Below are 18,125 nucleotides of genomic sequence, written 5' to 3' on the forward strand. Positions count from 1 at the left end.
ATTCTACGTAGTTTACCATGATGCAAAAAATCTTAAAAATCTTCATCTTTGTTTAGCAATCTAACTTTTAAACTGAAGAAAATATGGTTCTCTTTCATTTGTTTAGTGAGCGTCCCTCCAAATAGACCAACTCCTTCGGACATGGCTATTGTCATGTATACCAGTGGTTCTACTGGCCGACCCAAGGGAGTGATGATGCACCATAGCAATTTGATAGCTGGAATGACAGGCCAGTGTGAGAGAATTCCTGGACTGGGGTAAGAGAGAATTCTTCCACTTTCTTCTTAAAGATCAGAGCTCATGTTTGGCATTCTCTAAACTCGATCTGTATTAAAATGGCAAGATTATTGATGTTTCTAATTATCACACCTTTTTAAGAATGGCTAAAGTGTTTTTCTCATTTTGTTTTAGACCAAAGGACACATACATTGGCTATTTGCCTCTGGCTCATGTACTAGAATTGACAGCAGAGATATCTTGCTTTACCTATGGCTGTAGGATTGGATATTCTTCTCCACTTACACTCTCTGACCAGGTGACAAGCTTTTCACTATACTGGCATGATCATATTAAGTGGCATTGTTTGGCTGACAACGAATTACTGAAACTGGAGATATTTTAATTCTGTGAAAGCCTTCTCCCTGACATCAGAAATAGCTCCCATGGGCAAATATGTAGCTGCAGAAAATAATCTTGTGGATTTGTTAGCATCACTATACATCTTTTTAAATGATTTGAAACTAATTCATCTTGTCTTTATTAGATGTTGATTCTGGATAGCTAGGATAGAGAGCATGAATGCACTGAACCTTTTTGATACATGATCTGCAAATAGTGGTAGGTTTTTTGGGAGGCGATGTGGTGGGAGGATTGGGGCCCAGTTTGACTCTGTGGTTTCTCTAGCACTGTGGTATTCACTAGCCACATACTGAACAAGAGATCATCACAATTAGATGAGCAGAATTTCACCACTCAGTTGCCCTAGCCACATTTCAAGGTCTCAATAGTTACGTGTCACTAGCAGCTCCCACACTGGACAGCACAGGGACCAAGCATCTCCATCATCGTGGAAAGTAGTGTTGCATATCCAAAGGCAATGCTTGGCTTTGTGCCCTGAGTCCAGGTTCTCCCTTCTCCCTGCTGTTGACAGTAGGAAGGCCAACAATGGTAGAGCTCACTCCTGTATTGGAAGCCCATTCGAAATCACACATCTAGTACCTACTGTCCACAGTTACATGGAGTTTGTTCTTTGGATGAGTTGCTATAGAAAAGTGTCAACCAGACATTGGGGCAAAAAAGAGTTTCTAATGTTGCTGTGAGGTCCCAAATGCTGAGGGATAAACTGAGTGTAGGTGGAATGACTTGATTCTTGGGGCAGCTTCTGACACTTCTGCCCGTAGGGGCCCACTATGACTTAGGCAGTGCTGTCTTTTATTTGGGAGTGTCTGTAAAGCATGCAGTTGGCAAGAAGACGTGGTCCTTGATGCTCACAATTAGAAATTATTATACTTTTTTTTTGGTAGAATTACCATTTTAGGAGAGATTAGGTTAGTTATGTAATATTAAGGCAGAAAGGTTAATTGGATGTGTCTGAATTTGAGATTCCAACCATCTTTTTGAAAATTTGTTTTTGGATGTATAACTTAACGTGCACAAATCTTACATGCGCCACTTGATTGGATTTAATATACACATAGAGGCTTCTGTGGCCATCAGTATCTAGATTAAGAAAAAAACACTGGGGCACTTGGGTGTCTCAGTTGGTCGAGTCTGACTCTTGATTTCAGCTCAGGTCATGATCTCAGGGTCGTGAGATGGAGCCCTGCATCAGGCTCCATGCTCAGTGGGGAATCTGAGATTCTGTCTCTCCCTCTCCCTCTGCCCCTCTCTTCACTCTAATATAAATAAATGAATCTTAAGAGAAAAAGGACATTTCTAGGATTCCAGAATATCCCTCATGTCCCTTCCTAGTTATGACCACCTCCCCCCAACCCCCAGGATAATCCAACCACCTCTTTAAAAAAAAAAAAGATTTTATTTATTTATTCATGGGAGACACACACAGAGAGAAACAGAGACATAAGCAGAGGGAGTAGAAGCAGGGTTCATGCAGGGAGCCCGATGTGGGACTCCCCCTGAGCTGAAGGCAGATGCTCAACCCCTGAGCCACCCAGGCGTCCCCCAACCACTGCTTTTAAGTGGCTTTTTCATGAGAAAATGTTTTGTGTTCTAAACAGCTACATACTTGATACTTTAAAGAACACAACCTGTTTGTAAGTTGGAAAGCTACTGGATTAACCACTCAACAGAAAGTTCACATTTAAGATCTGTTAGAACAGGGTGGAGAGAATAAGTAATGAAGTAAACTAATAAACCAGACTTGCTCAAGTTGAGTTTAAAATAGACCTGTGAATGAAACTGCGGCTTGAATTGTAAAACAAAATTTGTAGGGGACTTTATAATGGTAAAGAAAAAGAAAAATCTGTGGTGATTACATTTCAATGCACTGCAGTGGGTTTTTCTTATGCTTAATATATTTTGAAAATGTGAAAAGAATTTCAGTAAGTTTTGAGTGTGATTCACCCCCGCCCCCCCAGGAAAGTTCGGAAGCCCGGGACTAGCAACCCTTGTTTTCACTGCCTTTCTGAAAACAGTTGCCTCGATGTAGGGAAGTGGGCAGATGGACTGAATGTCCCATCCACCCTTTTCATGAATTTTATAATAAAGAGTCTCAATCTCAAGAATCTAAAACCCAGGAATCTACATCACACCAGAAATCAGAAAGATGGGGGAGGCTTGAGGCACCCCATATGAAGCCAGCAGATAATTGTGATGTTGTCATAACTAGGGTTATTGCAGTTGTGATTAAGACAAGAGAACTAGGGATGCCTGGGTGGCTCAGTGGTTTAGCACCACCTTCAGTCCAGGGTGTGATCCTGGAGTCCCGGGATCGAGTCCCACATCAGGCTCCCTGCATGGAGCCTGCTTCTCCTTCTGCCTGTGTCTCTGCCTCTCTCTCTCTCTCTCTCTCTCTCTCTCTCTGTGTGTGTGTGTGTGTGTGTGTGTCTCATGAATAAATAAACTGTTTTGTTTTTTTTAAAGAGACGAGAGAACTAACTGATACCATTACCCAGAGTAATAAAGACAGTGAGGAGGGGCTCCTTGTGGCTACTGCTCCCTGGAACAGCTCTCTAAAGCAACAAGTGGTCAGGACCACAGTCGGGGCGGGGGGAGACAGCTCTTACTCGAAGGACATAATAGTCCATCTATGTCTCCACAGGGCAGCTCTCCCTTGTGTGGTATGTATGTGGGGATGTAGGTTTCCACCTGCAAATGTGCACACGCTTGCACATACATGAAACAAGTAGTTTTTTTATTTCCCTTATCCATCTTAAAGTAGGATAAAAGCAATTGAGTTCTGCCAGCAGAACCTTCTAAATGACGAGGCTGGTGCTGCTGGCAGATCACACTGTTTCTTAAGAGTTGGTTTTCTTCCTGCCTGTGTCAACATGACTCACAGAGCCTACATCTGAACTATAGACTAATGAACTGCATTACAGCAGATTCTTATTTTCACTTGTAAATTTTATTTATTTAAATTGTTTTTAGGGAGAGGGGAGCAGAGGAGGAGGGAGGCAGAGAGAGAATCTTAAGCAGGCTCCACACCAGCTATGTGAGCCTGACATAGGGCTCGATTTCATGACCTGAGATCATGACCTAAGCCAAAATCAAGAGTCAGAAGCCCAACCAACTGAATGACCCAGGCACCCCAGCCAGTTTCTTATTTTAATCTCCCTTTTTCAGTGGGCTCCCTTATCAGTGGTTCCACCTGCTGACCTGACATTTGAAATCCCAAAGTATTTGTGTGAGAAATAAAACACAAGAAAGACATAATACATACACATTTACATATATATATACATATATATCCATATATATACATATATATGTGTATATATATATATACATATATACACACACACATACATACATACATACATATCCCTACATGGTCACTGGCAGTGTCTTCAATATTCTGTCAACCAAAATGTTATCAAATGAGTGTTTTTGTATGATGTTAGTTGATAGCAGTGACTTTGAGAGGTGGCTTTACCATTTGGGTAATCAAAGAACATTCAATTTTGTTTTAGTGCTCAATATACCTTAGTTGAGGGTTTCTGTTTTTCTTTCCTTTTTTTTTTTTTTAGATGGATGGTTTGTGCTGTGGTCGATATGTCATAAATAAGAATGCTCAGTTTACCAAAATATCTCATTCTCCTTTGTTCTGAATCAACATTTCAACTCACAGGAAGGCTGAAATCGTGCTAGAAGAACTAATCTACAGGCTAAAACACTTACGTTCTAGACTTTTGTAGGTTATGAAAATTTGAACCGGTAAATCCCAGGGCAGTAGAGGAGCAAATTCCATGTGTGAATTTGTCACTGTCAGTGTTAGTCCTCAAATTACAGCATTTTTTTTTGTGAAGGTTGGCTTTCCTGATTGTATTTACTTTTTCTTTAATGTAGTCCAGCAAAATTAAAAAAGGAAGCAAAGGAGACTGTACTGTACTGAAGCCTACACTCATGGCAGCTGTTCCAGTGAGTATAGATTGTAAATATCATTTACTGCTCCCACTCAGACTTTTTAAAGAGTAATACTCTAAGGGACTTGTGTATGGTTTTAAATTTTGATTTTACTTTGTTGGGAATTATGGCAAATGTGTTCATCTAAATCTCTCATAAGCATTGGGAAGGATTAGATGGCAAGCTTCTGAAATGTATGCCTGCTTAAGTGGTGCTGATACTTGACAATCAAGGGCTAAAAATGACCTGAGTTCAGATCACCTCATGTGAGAATCAGTCATAATGTTTCAAAGGAAAAAAAATGTTTCAAAGGTAGAAGAGATTCTAAAGATCATTTTTGTTTCATGATTTAAAAAAAAAAAAAAAACATGAAACGTAGGCCATCCCAGAGAACCAACACAGCATATCCAATGTTATGGAACTGAGTCTCGGATCTGAGCCTCCCAGCCCTTAGAGTGGCCAGGAAACTGGCACTGAAGAGAGCTTCCAGAGAAAAAAAAGATAACTTCTAGATATTTAAAATCCTTATGTGAAATAGTGCCTCTTACGAAAAGATGATACAGGTTGTTGGCCTTTAAAAAAAAAAAAGATTTTACTTATTTATTTAAGAGAGAGGAGGGAGGGGGAGAAGCAGGCTCCTTGCTGAGCGGGGAACCCGATGCAGGGCTCAATCCCGGGACCCCATGACTGAGCCGAAGGCAGATGCTTAACCAACTGAGCCACCCAGGTGTTTCATTTTTTGGCCTTTTACTAATAAATTCTGAAATACTTAACACCATGTTTCATACTTGCATAATCAAATATATTCTAGTACTTTTAGGCTTGGGAACTCTAGTGGGACTGTGTATCATGACTTGCTTATATTATGATCAGATTTGAAGTCTTATCCCAGTATCTTTCTCAGAACTATTTTTACACATGGAAAGTCAGAGATTAGATTGTGATTAGATTAGAAAACCCAAGTTTTCTAAGAATTAGAGATGGAAGTAACTTTTTTTTTAAGCTTCTAACTACAGAATTACCAAATGACCAAAGAATTAAGATAGGTCAGAGTAACCTTTGTCTTTTTATTTAGAGGTGCTGTAGAATTCAGCAAGTTTACAAGCTTCAAGAAGCTTCTCATTAAAGCATAAGAAAGTGATGCTAATGATAGCACACCTGCTTACTGTGTTCTAGGCACTGTGCTAAGTGCTTTAGATGAATTCTCTCATTTAATCCTCCCTAAGACTCTTCTAGGTGGATCCTGTTTTCCCAGTTTCATAAAGGAAAAAACTTGCCTGAGGTCACAGAGCCCATAGATGCTAGAGTTCAAGTGTGAACTGAGTTGTCTTAATGACTATGTCTGTCTGCTTAGGATTCTTTTGGTTGGGGAAGCAGTATTTTGGGTTTATTACCCAAAGTGCAGGGGTCCCTAGTAAACCGTATCAGAGAACGTAGGGAAAAAAAGGGGCCATAGACTATAGGAAGTACTATCTGAATTTAGGAATGAAGAATAAACAGGAGTTAGCTGATAGGCTGTGTATCTTCTAATTGGACATTGGCCATTCTTCTTTACTTTGTGTCTTAGAAGGCTAACTTCTGTGGATGAGTTACCAGGGCATTGCTTGACTTCCGATTTCTGGTTGGGTTCAGCCAATTATTTGGCACTCAGGAGAGATCACAGGACAGGAGGAGAGAAGGGGGTATTCTGCGCACTTAGTGCCTTTTCTCCTTCCCTTCTGGGCTGTGATTTTTGGAAAGTTGTCAGATGCCCATTGGACAATCTCTTTACCCTTGGCTGTAACCAGGCCTTGCCCATAGCTGTTGTCCTAACCAGGTTCCAGTAATACTTCTCTCCACTTACCTCTTCGGATCTAGGGATAATAAGCCATCTCCCATATTGGTGGTCACTGATGCTTCACCCAACTTTGTTCCCTTAGCTCCTCCTCCTCCTCTGTAGATAGGCCTTAAAAAAGGCCTATATGTGTGTGTGTGTGTGTGTGTGTGTATATACACACACCAAGAATTGATAGATCATATTTTCTTTACTGGGTCAGAATAAAAGATTCATTTAGTATCACATATTCACATAGTCAAAAGAGGGAATTTAGAATAAATCACTGCTTCTTATAAGCAGTGACTCAGTTGAACATCATGTAATTATCAGGTTGAAGTAGAGGGTGACTTCATGTACTAACAATAAATTCTGCCAACTTATTGTAACTGTATCATTTATGTTCCTTACTCACTGAGGCCTTTCTGTGCCTATGACTTGCATCTACTGGAAGGAGCAGTGGAGGTAGTTCTCACACATCTGTCTCATTCCCATATGCTTTTTTTCCCACCCAACATCCTGTTCACTTTTATAAGAGGGGTAGTTATGGGATATTAAAAGTCTTTTAGGGAACTTTTGGAATTTCTCAATCACAGATCTAGTCAAATATTTCAGTTATATAATAATGATTCCATCTGTGGAAATGGACAGAACTACATTGTACTATGCTTGAATCCTGTAGTAGCTTCTCTGCACCCCCATTAGTTTTATTGAGATACAATTGATGTAACATTGTATCAGTTTAAAGTATACAATGTGATGATTTGATATATGTATAAGTTGTGAAATGCACCCATCACCTCACATAGTTACCATTTATATGTGTGTGTGATGAGAACATTTAAAACCTACTCTTAGCAACTTTCAAATATACAATACAGTGTTAGCTATAGTTACCATGCTGTGCTGTACATTACATCCCCAGGACTTAACTAATCTTCTACCTGTAAGTTTGTACTCTTAGACCAATATCTCCTATTTCTGCCACCCTCTTGCTTCTGGCAACCACCAGTCCACTCTCTGTTACTGAGTTTGGCTGTTTTAAACTCCACATATAAGTGAGATCATACAGTATTTGTCTTTTTCCGTCTGTCTTATTTCGTTTAGCATAATGTAAAAGATGGTTTTGTTGTCTTCATTTGTGAACAGCTCTATTCTCATATTGGAAGAGCCGTTCATAAAGTTATTCATTGTAGCACAACTGAATTTACCCTAATGGCTACTTTAAATATTTAAAACCAGATATTTATAAATAGATGTGCTTTGTGCAATAATTCTTGTTAATTTGTGATTAACAAAAACATTTCTAGAAAACATTTAGTGATAGTCTGGGCTTTTTTGCTTATCTATTTGTTTAAATATATTACCTTGGGAGTCACTATCTCCCAAACCTTGTCCTGCTTTTAGTTTTCCAAGGAGCTGTGAGCAAGAATCCTATATTCTTTTTTGTTATCTTAGTTAGGTTCTATGGAAAGGGAATCAAAATGCCTAAATTATAGGGACCTAAAACTCTAGAAAACTCTGTAAGTAAACTTTTTAAAGAAATACTGTAAATCAAAAAAAAAAAGAAATACTGTAAATCTTTCTGCCATGCACTGAGTCACAAGGTAGTAGTGAAAAAAAGCCATCAGGATTAGATTCACCCTAGTTGGGTGTTCTGGTGCTATTTGAAAATAAGTGAATATATTTGAAAGAAAAGAATTAAAAAAGGTTTTTATGGGGGAGGTGAATGAATTACAGTCCTGTTAACATTAAAAAATTTTTATTATTTTTTTAAAATTATTTATTTATTTACGATAGTCACACACACACACACACACAGAGAGAGAGAGAGAGAGAGAGAGAGAGAGGCAGAGACATAGGCAGAGAGAGAAGCAGACTCCATGCACTGGGAGCCCAATGTGGGATTCGATCCCGGGTCTCCAGGATCGCGCCCTGGGCCAAAGGCAGGCGCTAAACCGCTGCACCACCCAGGGATCCCACATTAAAAAATTTTTAATAAAGTTAGTGTATAGAACTGAAAAACCCCTATACTTGTCCCTAGTCTTTTTGAAATCATGAACAAGTAAATTTAGTAAAATTAATCATATAATAAATATATCCATTGTGCTGAAGACTTTTACCTAAGATGACGTAAACAAGGTATCTTCACCTAAAGACTGTTTCAGTGTTGGTGTAATTCTTTTCAGATTATTGAATATTTTGCTTACCTTTTAGGAAATCATGGATAGAATTTATAAGAATGTTATGAGCAAAGTCCAAGAGATGAATTATATTCAGAAAACACTGTTCAAGTTAGGGTATGATTACAAATTGGAACAGATCAAAAAAGGATATGATGCGCCACTTTGCAATCTGTAAGTACATTTCATAGACTCTATAGTGTGAGCCTTTAAATCTTCTTGCGTATGTATATCTGGAAACTGAATAAGTAACTGGCAAGTTAATTTAGTTTGAGCATCACCACCATCATCATAAGGCTGCATTTCTCTTTTATTTGCTTCTAACCCTCATTGCTTATATAGCCAACACAGAGGATCCTGAGCTCTGATCTTGGCAATTTAACAAATTTTAATAATCGAGTAAATATTTAAAATTCAATGTTAAAATCTGGCCTTGTGAAGAAGAACTAGACTTTTGAATCAAGACATTTGAGCTTAAGGGTCATTTCTAACTAAAAGTGGATCAAGATTTTATTACGCATGAAGGATTCTAATTTATTGTATTCATAAAACAGTATAATAAGTAGATGAATATAACAGCTATTTAAAATGCAGTGCTGGGGGTGGAGACAGGGAAACATTTTCCATTAAGAGAGAAATAATATCGATAATGTTCTAAAGAGAACTGTAACTTATTTTCCTTTGACATCATCGTTTTCTTTCATTTACTATATGTGAAAGCAATTTCCTGACACTGCACTCTTTTTTTTTGCATTTTTATGAGTTTTTCTGGCATTTTGAAAAATTAAAATATAGTTGACATGTAACATTCCCTTAGTTTCAGGCATACAACAGAGTGATTCGACCCCTCTGTACATTATGCTGAGCTCACCACAGGTGTGACTACCATCTGGCATTTTCTGGCATTTTTTTTCAAAGCGTTTTGTGAACATCTCACTTTGTTAACTTCTTGTTAATCACCACGATGGTTCTCAAACTTAGGTGTCCAACCAAAGTTGAGAAATCTTACTCAGAGCTTATAAATTAAGATGTCACCAAGAACAATATATGCAGTATTAAAATTATTCCCCCCTCCTCTTTTTTTCAAGGTTACTATTTAAAAAGGTGAAGGCTTTGCTGGGAGGGAATGTCCGCATGATGCTGTCTGGTGGAGCACCACTGTCTCCACAGACACACCGATTCATGAATGTCTGCTTCTGCTGCCCAGTGGGTCAAGGTTATGGACTGACAGAATCATGTGGCGCTGGAACAGTTACTGAAGGTGAGTGTTGGTAACATGGCAAATAATTCGATGTCAGTTGCCACCAATAAAACCCATTTACACTAGCTTTGGGAGCCATGGCACTTTTATTATCTCATAAGTAATATCAGATTCAGGGCAAACCTTGAATAGTTGGAGTTTTTTGAAATTTTTATTTGAACCATCATTTGTGCCCTTTATTTTGGAGCCCTGTAAATATTGATGCCACTCAGTCCTCAGAATTCTTCACCCTGGGCCTTTAATCTTTACTCTCTAAATGATTACTTCCTGGGAGAACTACACTCTTGGAATAAAGTATCATTCTTATGCTCCCTCTTGAATGCATATCCCAGTCCTGACTTCTTGTTTGTTTTCTCTTCTGGTATTTTCATCATCCTTTGGCAGGGTTTCTCAACCCTGGCACTACTGAAATTTTGAACCAGATAGTTCTTTATTGTTTGTGCTCTCCTGTGCATAAAGATGTTTAGCAGCCAGATGGATACCAAGAGTAACTCACTCCTCCCAGTAGTGACAGTAGAACAACTGGAAACATTACCAAATATCCCCTGAGGGGCAAAATCATCCTGGGTTGGGAAATACTGGGTAAAGTAATATTTTGGGGATTATCCCACTTTTACTTAAACTGTGTCCAGAATCAGTGCCATCATCCCATACCATCTCTCCATCTCACAGATTGTTTGCTTGCACACAGTGGTATTACCATCCTTAAGGTCGTTGAAGGCATTAGCTTTGAAGTCATCTGTTTATTTTTCAGTGTCTTTAACTTCTTTTTTTTTTTTTTTTGTGTCTTTAACTTCTGTTGGGTCCTCCCACTTCTCCATTGGATTGTTCCTCCCCCCTGCATGCTGACTTTGGCATTGAGCCTTTTATTACTTCACACTGCTCTGAGGTAACAGCCTTTGGACTGCTGTGCCTGACTTTATGATATCACTTCTGATTGATCCCGTGTACTTGTGTTAGACACCTCCACCTCAAAGCCTGCTTCATCCCTGGCAAACCTAGCTTTCCAGGCATCCTTGATCTGGCGTCATCATCCCCATCCATTATTTCCCACATCTCCACATACATACCTGGCTCTGCTCTCCAGACAAGCCAATCTCCTCATTCTTTCTCATGTGGGCATTCTTGCTCTCACCTATCTATATTTTCTCTTCCCTTCTCATAGAATGCCCTTTTGGCTAACTGGTCACAGCTGCCTTTTTATGCCCAACTCTTCAATTAAGTCTTTCCCAATGGTTTCTTTAAACAAAGATTTTATTTATTTGACAGAGAGAGAGAGAGAGTGAGAGAGAGCGCCACACAAGCAGGGGAACAGCAGAGGGAGAGGGAAAGACAGGCTCTCTGCTGAGCAGGGAGCCTGATGTGGGGTTCAATCCCAGGACCCTGGGATCATGACCCCAGCTGAAAATAAATGCTCAACTGACTGAGCCAACCAGGCATGATTTCATTTTACATTGATCTTTCTAGTCTCTGGGGTGCTGTTGTGCTCACTGCCGGTACCGTGCAAGTGACGATTTAAATGTGTTCTAAGTTGTTTCACGTGCATTTTGGCCCAGGTTGTTTGTAAGTTCACTGAGGGTACAGTCTCCTTCTTTAGATGTTTTCTCTTTTCAGTGCTTAGTTTCACGCTAGGTACAATATTGATGATCTATAATACTTGATGATGCATAACAGGGCATCCAGATTTCAAAAGGAGAGTATCATCATCATCATCATCCTCCTCATCATCACCATCATCATGTTTGGTAATAACAGCTAATGTTTATGGAAAACTTATTTTGTGCCAACAAGTGTTAAGCACCTTCCAAGCATCTTCTCATTTAATCCCTATGGCATATCCCTACAAGAAGTAGGTTTCCTTACTTTCTCCATTTATTAGATGAGGAAATGGAGGCTTTGTGTGGGGTTAAGTAATTTGTCCAAGTTACATAGTCCATCAGTGAGTGGTAGAGAAGGAATTGCAATCTGAATCTGTCTTACTGGAATCCTAGGTGGATAATGGTGGAGCCAGCTCCCCTCCTTTAACAGAGGATTTTGTACTTAATTATCTGAAAGACAGCCTGTTGAGAAGCAAAAATGATGTAACACTGCAATTGACTGCACTGTTGAAATGAAGTTGAAATATTGAAATGTTGACTACACTTTGCTCTGCACTCACAATGGCCTCTTTCTTGTCATCTGTGAGACTCCGGCTCTGACTCCAGTATTCCTGGTTTCCCTTGGGCACAAGTCTGAAATGTGGTATGCTAACGTCTTTGTTACATTTTCCCTCATAGTTACTGACTATACTACTGGCAGAGTTGGAGCTCCTCTTATTTGCTGTGAAATTAAGCTGAAAGACTGGCAGGAAGGTAAGAATTTTATGACAAGCTCTACTGCTTTGACAAATGCTGAAAACCACTGTGAGCCTCAACATACCCAGGCTTTAAAGTGTTAGGTTGTCTGTGGTAGCAAGTGAGCCTCTCCTTCTGCTTATTCCTTGTCCTTTCTTTCTCCTCAGTAACATCTTCAGGTTCCGAAGATGAAAAGAAAATCTCTAGAATCTAGGCACAATGATTGTGAACTTGAGAATACTTGATGGTAAAGAAGAAAAACTTTCTTAGTGGGGCATTCCCTGGGTTTGGAGAAGGAGATATATCCTAACATTTGAAGCTCAACTTTGCTAGTTGGGCCAGGAAATGAAATCCCATGTGTTTTTTTTTTCTTTTAAGATTTTATTCATTTATTCATGAGAGACACATGGAGAGAGGCAGAGAGATAGGTAGAGGGAGATAGATGCAGGCACTCCCTGCGGATAGCCTGATGCGGGACTCTATTGCAGGACCACAGGATCATGCCCTGAGCTAAAGGCAGACGCTCAAACACTAAGCCACCCAAGTGCCTGGAAACCCCAGGTTTTTAGGGGATAGACTGATCACACACACACACACCCCAACCCCTTAGCTCTTGATCCCAGCAAACATTTTCACAGTTGAGACTCAATTCTCCTGCTGTTTGGATAATTTTATTTGTATATGTAATTGCAAAGGGACGCATGCACTTTATATACATGGGTAATACACCTTTTGACAAATCAGCTAAAGACATTTAAAGCTCTTGTTTCTTTGGAGATATTGTGCTTAGAAGATCTGTTATTATGCTATATGTTGGCAAATCGACTCCAATAAAAAATGTACAAAAAATTTTTAAAAATCAGCTGAAGACAAAAATACATCAGTCTTCCTGATGAAAATTGTGAAAAACACGAAATGTGTGCATTGACCACAAAATAATGTAACAGCCTGGCCTTGCCAGATAAAGCAAAAGCAATTAAAAAGCTAATCATTTCAAAAGGGAATTACTCACCTTGGGATGGAGCCATAGACAGAAAATTTAATTGACCTTCTAGGGACAATTTCCTTAAGTTGTTCAAACCCAAGAAAATGAATGGGCTCTATCTGACATGAACTCGAAGTCCCTAAAATTGTTTCTCCTCTGTGACTTTCTTATGATGTGTGTTATTGTCAGTGCTCCATGAGCAGACAGCCACTTCTTTTTTAAAATGGCATATGAAATCCAGTTGCATTCCCAAGAGTTTTACATCTTGGGCGTAAGCCCTCCTGATTCTTCCTATGGTCATTGCTGTTCCAGTTCTAGGATAGAAATCCGCAGAGAACATAGGCACTATGGGCATGGCTGTATTGAGACTCAGCATCACAGTTGTTTTATTAGATGAGTTATTTATGAGGCCGTGAAATCAGAGAAAATAACAGTATATCATTACAACTTGGTAAGACAAATTTTGCCTCTAATCTTCATTTTCTGATTTTCTGAAATTGTGCTTTAATGTCCGTTTTGGGGAGTGGGTCCATTTTTGGAAATGTATTTGGAGATTTCCTTGCTAAGAAGGAAACTTTGCTTCCTTTTTTTGTAATATTTTACTTAAATTCAATTGCTAACATATAGTATAATACTCGGTGCTCCTCTCATCATATCTCCTCCCCTTCTGCAACCCTTCATTTGTTTCCCAGAGTTGGGTGTCTTTCATGTTTTGTCTTCCTCTCTGATTTTTTTCCATTCAGTTTCTCCTGCTTCCCTTATGGTCCCTTGCACTCTTTCTTATATTTCACATATGAGTGAAACAATCCAGTCATGAAATGGGCAGAAGACATGAACAGACATTTCTCCAAAGAAGACCTACACATGGCCATCAAGCACATGAAAAAATGCTCCACATCACTTGCCATCAATCAGAACCTGTGCTTTCTATAATAGGAATGAGCTTAATGTTTTACATACAGTGGGTTTTGTCCAACTGCAGTGTTGTCTAGTGTAAAAATTTAAAAGCAGCTAACAGCTGAAAGGAACTCTGCTTTAATCCTTTTAGGACATAAAATCCAACATTTCAGGTTGTGGATTCAGGTTTTTTGTATATTTCCCTTAAAGTAAGCTTTATTCAGTAATGAATAGGAAACAAATAGTGGTAAAATACTTTAGAGTTATTGTCAATTATTTCAGTGTTCTCTTATTTTTTTAAAGATTTTATTATTCATGAGAGACACAGAGAGAGGCAGAGACATAGGTAGAGGGAGAAGCAGGCTTCCTGTGGGGAGCCTGATACGAGGCTCGATCCCAGGACCCCAGGATCATGACCTGAGCCAAAGGCAGAGGCTCAACCCCTGAGCCACCTAGGTGCCCCAATAAAAATTTAAATAAAATTTAATAACAAAATAATAAAATCTCCTTAGGAAAAAAATCTGAAATGCATTAATATCGGCATATTAGTAATTATAACAGCTTCAAGTGTTAACCTTCTTGGGGGTACTTTTGTCTTAACAGAGTTCTGTGAAGCCCAACTTCTAATGATATTCTAAGTGTGAAATTTTTTGGTTGTTGGGAATGTTTGCATAGGTGGTGGTTGGTGATCATCATTGAGCCTTCCTTGGTACTTCTGAAAGTACAGTTACCCATGATCCTCATGTCAATGTGAATAAATATAAACTAATATTCTCCCATAAAGTGACATAAAATTTGATACGCAGAAACCTATTAGCATAGGAGTTTTGAGAATTAATGCAAGTACTTTTTGTGTTACAACAGTAACTAATTTCATTTCATGGCTTCCAGGTGGTTATACAATTCATGACAAGCCAAACCCCAGAGGTGAAATCGTGATTGGTGGACAAAATATCTCCATGGGATATTTTAAAAATGAAGAGAAGACAGCAGAGGATTATTCTGTGGATGAAAATGGCCAAAGGTGGTTTTGCACTGGTGATATTGGAGAATTTCATCCTGATGGATGTTTACAGATTATAGGTCAGTATGTTCTTTTTGTGAGAAAACAAAGATTGTTCAGAGGTGGTATTTTTTGGTCAGCTACACATGGTGTACTATATAACCATCTACTGTTAACATACCCTACCTAGTATATCATAGAATAGAATTCCTCACCATTTACCTCCCCACTCAAGAAGCAGTGTGGACACGTTACTTTCCCTAGAGGCTATTTTTATGGCTCCAGCGATCCTTGAGCCTTGGAAAATTATAAATCCTTAACAGCAATTCATTCTTCTGAGAATGTCAGTTGGTTTGGCACTGCCCTTATTGAGCCTACAGAAATAGACTTTTAACTCCAAGATAGCCCTATGCTTATTCACTTCAAGCAGGCAGAACCTAAAATAAAAATGTGACTAGTTAGCTGGAAAGGACCATTCTGTAAGGTGCCAGTCAGGTCCTTCTTAAGCCATTAAATTTCCTCAGTCCTATCCTAGTGGTCCATTTAAATCTATCTCTGGACCCATATCTGACCTGAATATAGTTAGTTCCTGGGAAAGGTGGTTCTTCATCTAGAAATTAGATCTGCTGGGGAAATCCCCATAGGACCAGTCCCTTTCCTTCCCCCACCCCTGCCCCCCTTTTTATGGGTCCTTATTTGCACTGGAATCAAAGGCAGTTTCTGTTGGCACCTAGAATGGGTTACCAGGCTACGGATAGGCAAGTTGGCACTCAACTCAAAGTTGTAAGGCAACCAATTCAGGCTGTGCCATCCTGTGCCAGGAGCACTGTCATTTTAACAAGATCATGTCGTATATGGAAAATGGAGAATGAACGTTTATTACCATGTTCTGTATACCAGACATGGTGCTACATGCTTGTATGAGGTAGGTATCAGTATCTCTGATAAAATTGAGGATTGGGGAGGTCAGCTGACCTGCCCAGGCTCACATAGCTTGTAATGGGCAGAGCTGTTATCCAAAAATTATGCTCCAGGATCCTGTTCCTTCTATTAAGTCTATTATGGTATTTAAGATTATAATAAGATATTGAAGCATTCTGTATGGGGTAGAACATTTGAGCCAGTACTTCTTCAGCTAGGTATTTTCTTTTTAATTGATGTGTATGGACAAGCATTATATATAACATGATTTTAGGAGAAGTATCTTTGTGAATAAATATTAAGGCAGTGAGACTGAAAGAAAATCAGAATTGTGCACACCTTAAGAAAACAGACTGTGGATAACATTCTTCACAACTGACGTCTAGATCGTAAGAAAGATCTGGTGAAGTTACAAGCAGGAGAATATGTATCTCTCGGGAAGGTGGAAGCTGCACTGAAGAACTGTCCACTCATTGACAACATCTGTGCTTTTGCCAAAAGGTAATTTTAAAAGTTGCATTTGTGCTTCCTTATACTTAGAGTAAAAGGACAACTGGAAAACATTTTGATCACTCATAATCATAAGATAAATAACATTTCATCAGCTTTGGGGAATGTAACATATTTATGAAAGTTCAACAGCTTGAAGATCATTTGAGATGATTCAGACATTTTCACTAATTCTTTTCTTTTTAAGATTTTATTTATTTATTCATGAGAGACAGAGAGAGAGGCAGATATATAGGCAGAGGGAGAAGCAGGCTCCATGCAGGGAGCCTGATGTGGGACTCGATCCTGGGTCTCTAGGATCACACCCTGGGCTGAAGGCAGGCGCTAAACTGCTGAGCCACCCATGCTGCCCTTCACTAATTCCTTGACACCAACTGTGTTTTGCCATAAATACTTAGTTAGCCATGCCAGAAAACTTACTTCACTTAACATCCTTAACGACAGATAAGTTGTTAAGTAATTTTCCTAAGAACATAGCTGGTACAAGTTTTCTAAATCAAATACCTAAGAGATTGGGCCATTTTCTTGATATGTTAATAGAATTCATATTTATGGGCTTTATCACACCCTTTAAAAAAACCATAATTGTAAAAAAAAATCCCACAGAACATAAAAGTCATCTTTTTTTTTAAAAAAAAGGTTTTATTTATGTATTCATGAGACACAGAGAGAGAGAGAGAGAGAGGCAGAGACACAGGCAGAGGGAGAAGCAGGCTCCATGCAGGAAGCCGGATGTGGGACTTGATCCCAGGGCTCTAGGATCACGACCTGAGCCAAAGACAGACGTTCAACCACTGAGCTACCCAGGCATCCCTAAAAGTCATCATCTCAGCCATTTCTAAGTATACAGTTGACTAGTGTTATGTATGTTCACATAATTGTGCAGTTAGTATCTGGAACTTGTTATCTTGCAAAACTGAAACTCTAGCCACTAAACAACTCCCCATTTTCCCTGGACCCAGTCCCTGGCTCCCACCAATTCCTTCCTGTTTCTGTGAATTTGACTAGTCTACATGCCTCATCTAAATAGAATCCTACAGTTTTTGTCTTTTTGTGACTAGCTTCTTTCACTCAGTATAATGTCCTTAGGGTTCATCTGTATTGTACCAGGTGTCAGAACCTCCCTTCCTTTTTTGAGCTGAATAATGTTCCATTGCATGTATAGACCATATTTTGTATATCCATTCATCCAATGATGGACAACTTTGGTGGCTTCCACCTCTTGACTATTGTGAATATTACAGCTCAGAACATGGGTATACAAATAATTCTTTAAGGTTCTACTTTCAGTTCTTTTGGGATTTTTTTTTAACTATTCAAGAACTTTATTGGGGCTGCTCTGAGCCCCTCACAGTGTTACAGGAGCCCATAGGTCTTGATGTTGCCTTAGCTCCCTGGGGATTCAGGGGGTGGAGAAGGCAGGAGGACCAGCCTTTCTGGGAGAGAGAAGGCCCTTTTTGGGGGCTAAGACCAGATGGTGGAGCAGTGGGAGACTGAGGATGAACAGGGCCTGCTGGGAGCTGGAAGGGGATGAGGCCCACTTTCTGGAGTGTGGAGGTCATGGACTGTTGGCTTTGTCATGGGCAAGTGGCAACGGGAGGCACTTGAAGTCAGGAAGAGCGGATGGGTGGTGTC

At 39.4% G+C, this 18,125-nt stretch overlaps 1 protein-coding gene across 4 annotated transcripts in view; it reads left to right on the forward strand.

Moving 5' to 3' along the window:
* The window catches only part of ACSL4 (acyl-CoA synthetase long chain family member 4), a 79,730-nt gene that overhangs the window by 46,971 nt on the left and 14,634 nt on the right, over window positions 1-18,125 (forward strand). For 3 of the 4 annotated variants that reach the window (XM_077888325.1, XM_077888326.1, XM_077888327.1), the window contains exons 7-14: window positions 107-257; window positions 412-535; window positions 4,528-4,599; window positions 8,615-8,754; window positions 9,669-9,841; window positions 12,118-12,192; window positions 14,948-15,139; window positions 16,367-16,481. In XM_077888325.1, the coding sequence (XP_077744451.1) occupies window positions 107-257; window positions 412-535; window positions 4,528-4,599; window positions 8,615-8,754; window positions 9,669-9,841; window positions 12,118-12,192; window positions 14,948-15,139; window positions 16,367-16,481 (1,042 nt within the window). The remainder of the gene's footprint in view (window positions 1-106; window positions 258-411; window positions 536-4,527; window positions 4,600-8,614; window positions 8,755-9,668; window positions 9,842-12,117; window positions 12,193-14,947; window positions 15,140-16,366; window positions 16,482-18,125) is intronic. The other variant, XM_077888324.1, reaches the window with a different exon arrangement.

This window comes from Canis aureus, chromosome X, assembly GCF_053574225.1.
Source record: "Canis aureus isolate CA01 chromosome X, VMU_Caureus_v.1.0, whole genome shotgun sequence".
NCBI lineage: Eukaryota > Metazoa > Chordata > Mammalia > Carnivora > Canidae > Canis > Canis aureus.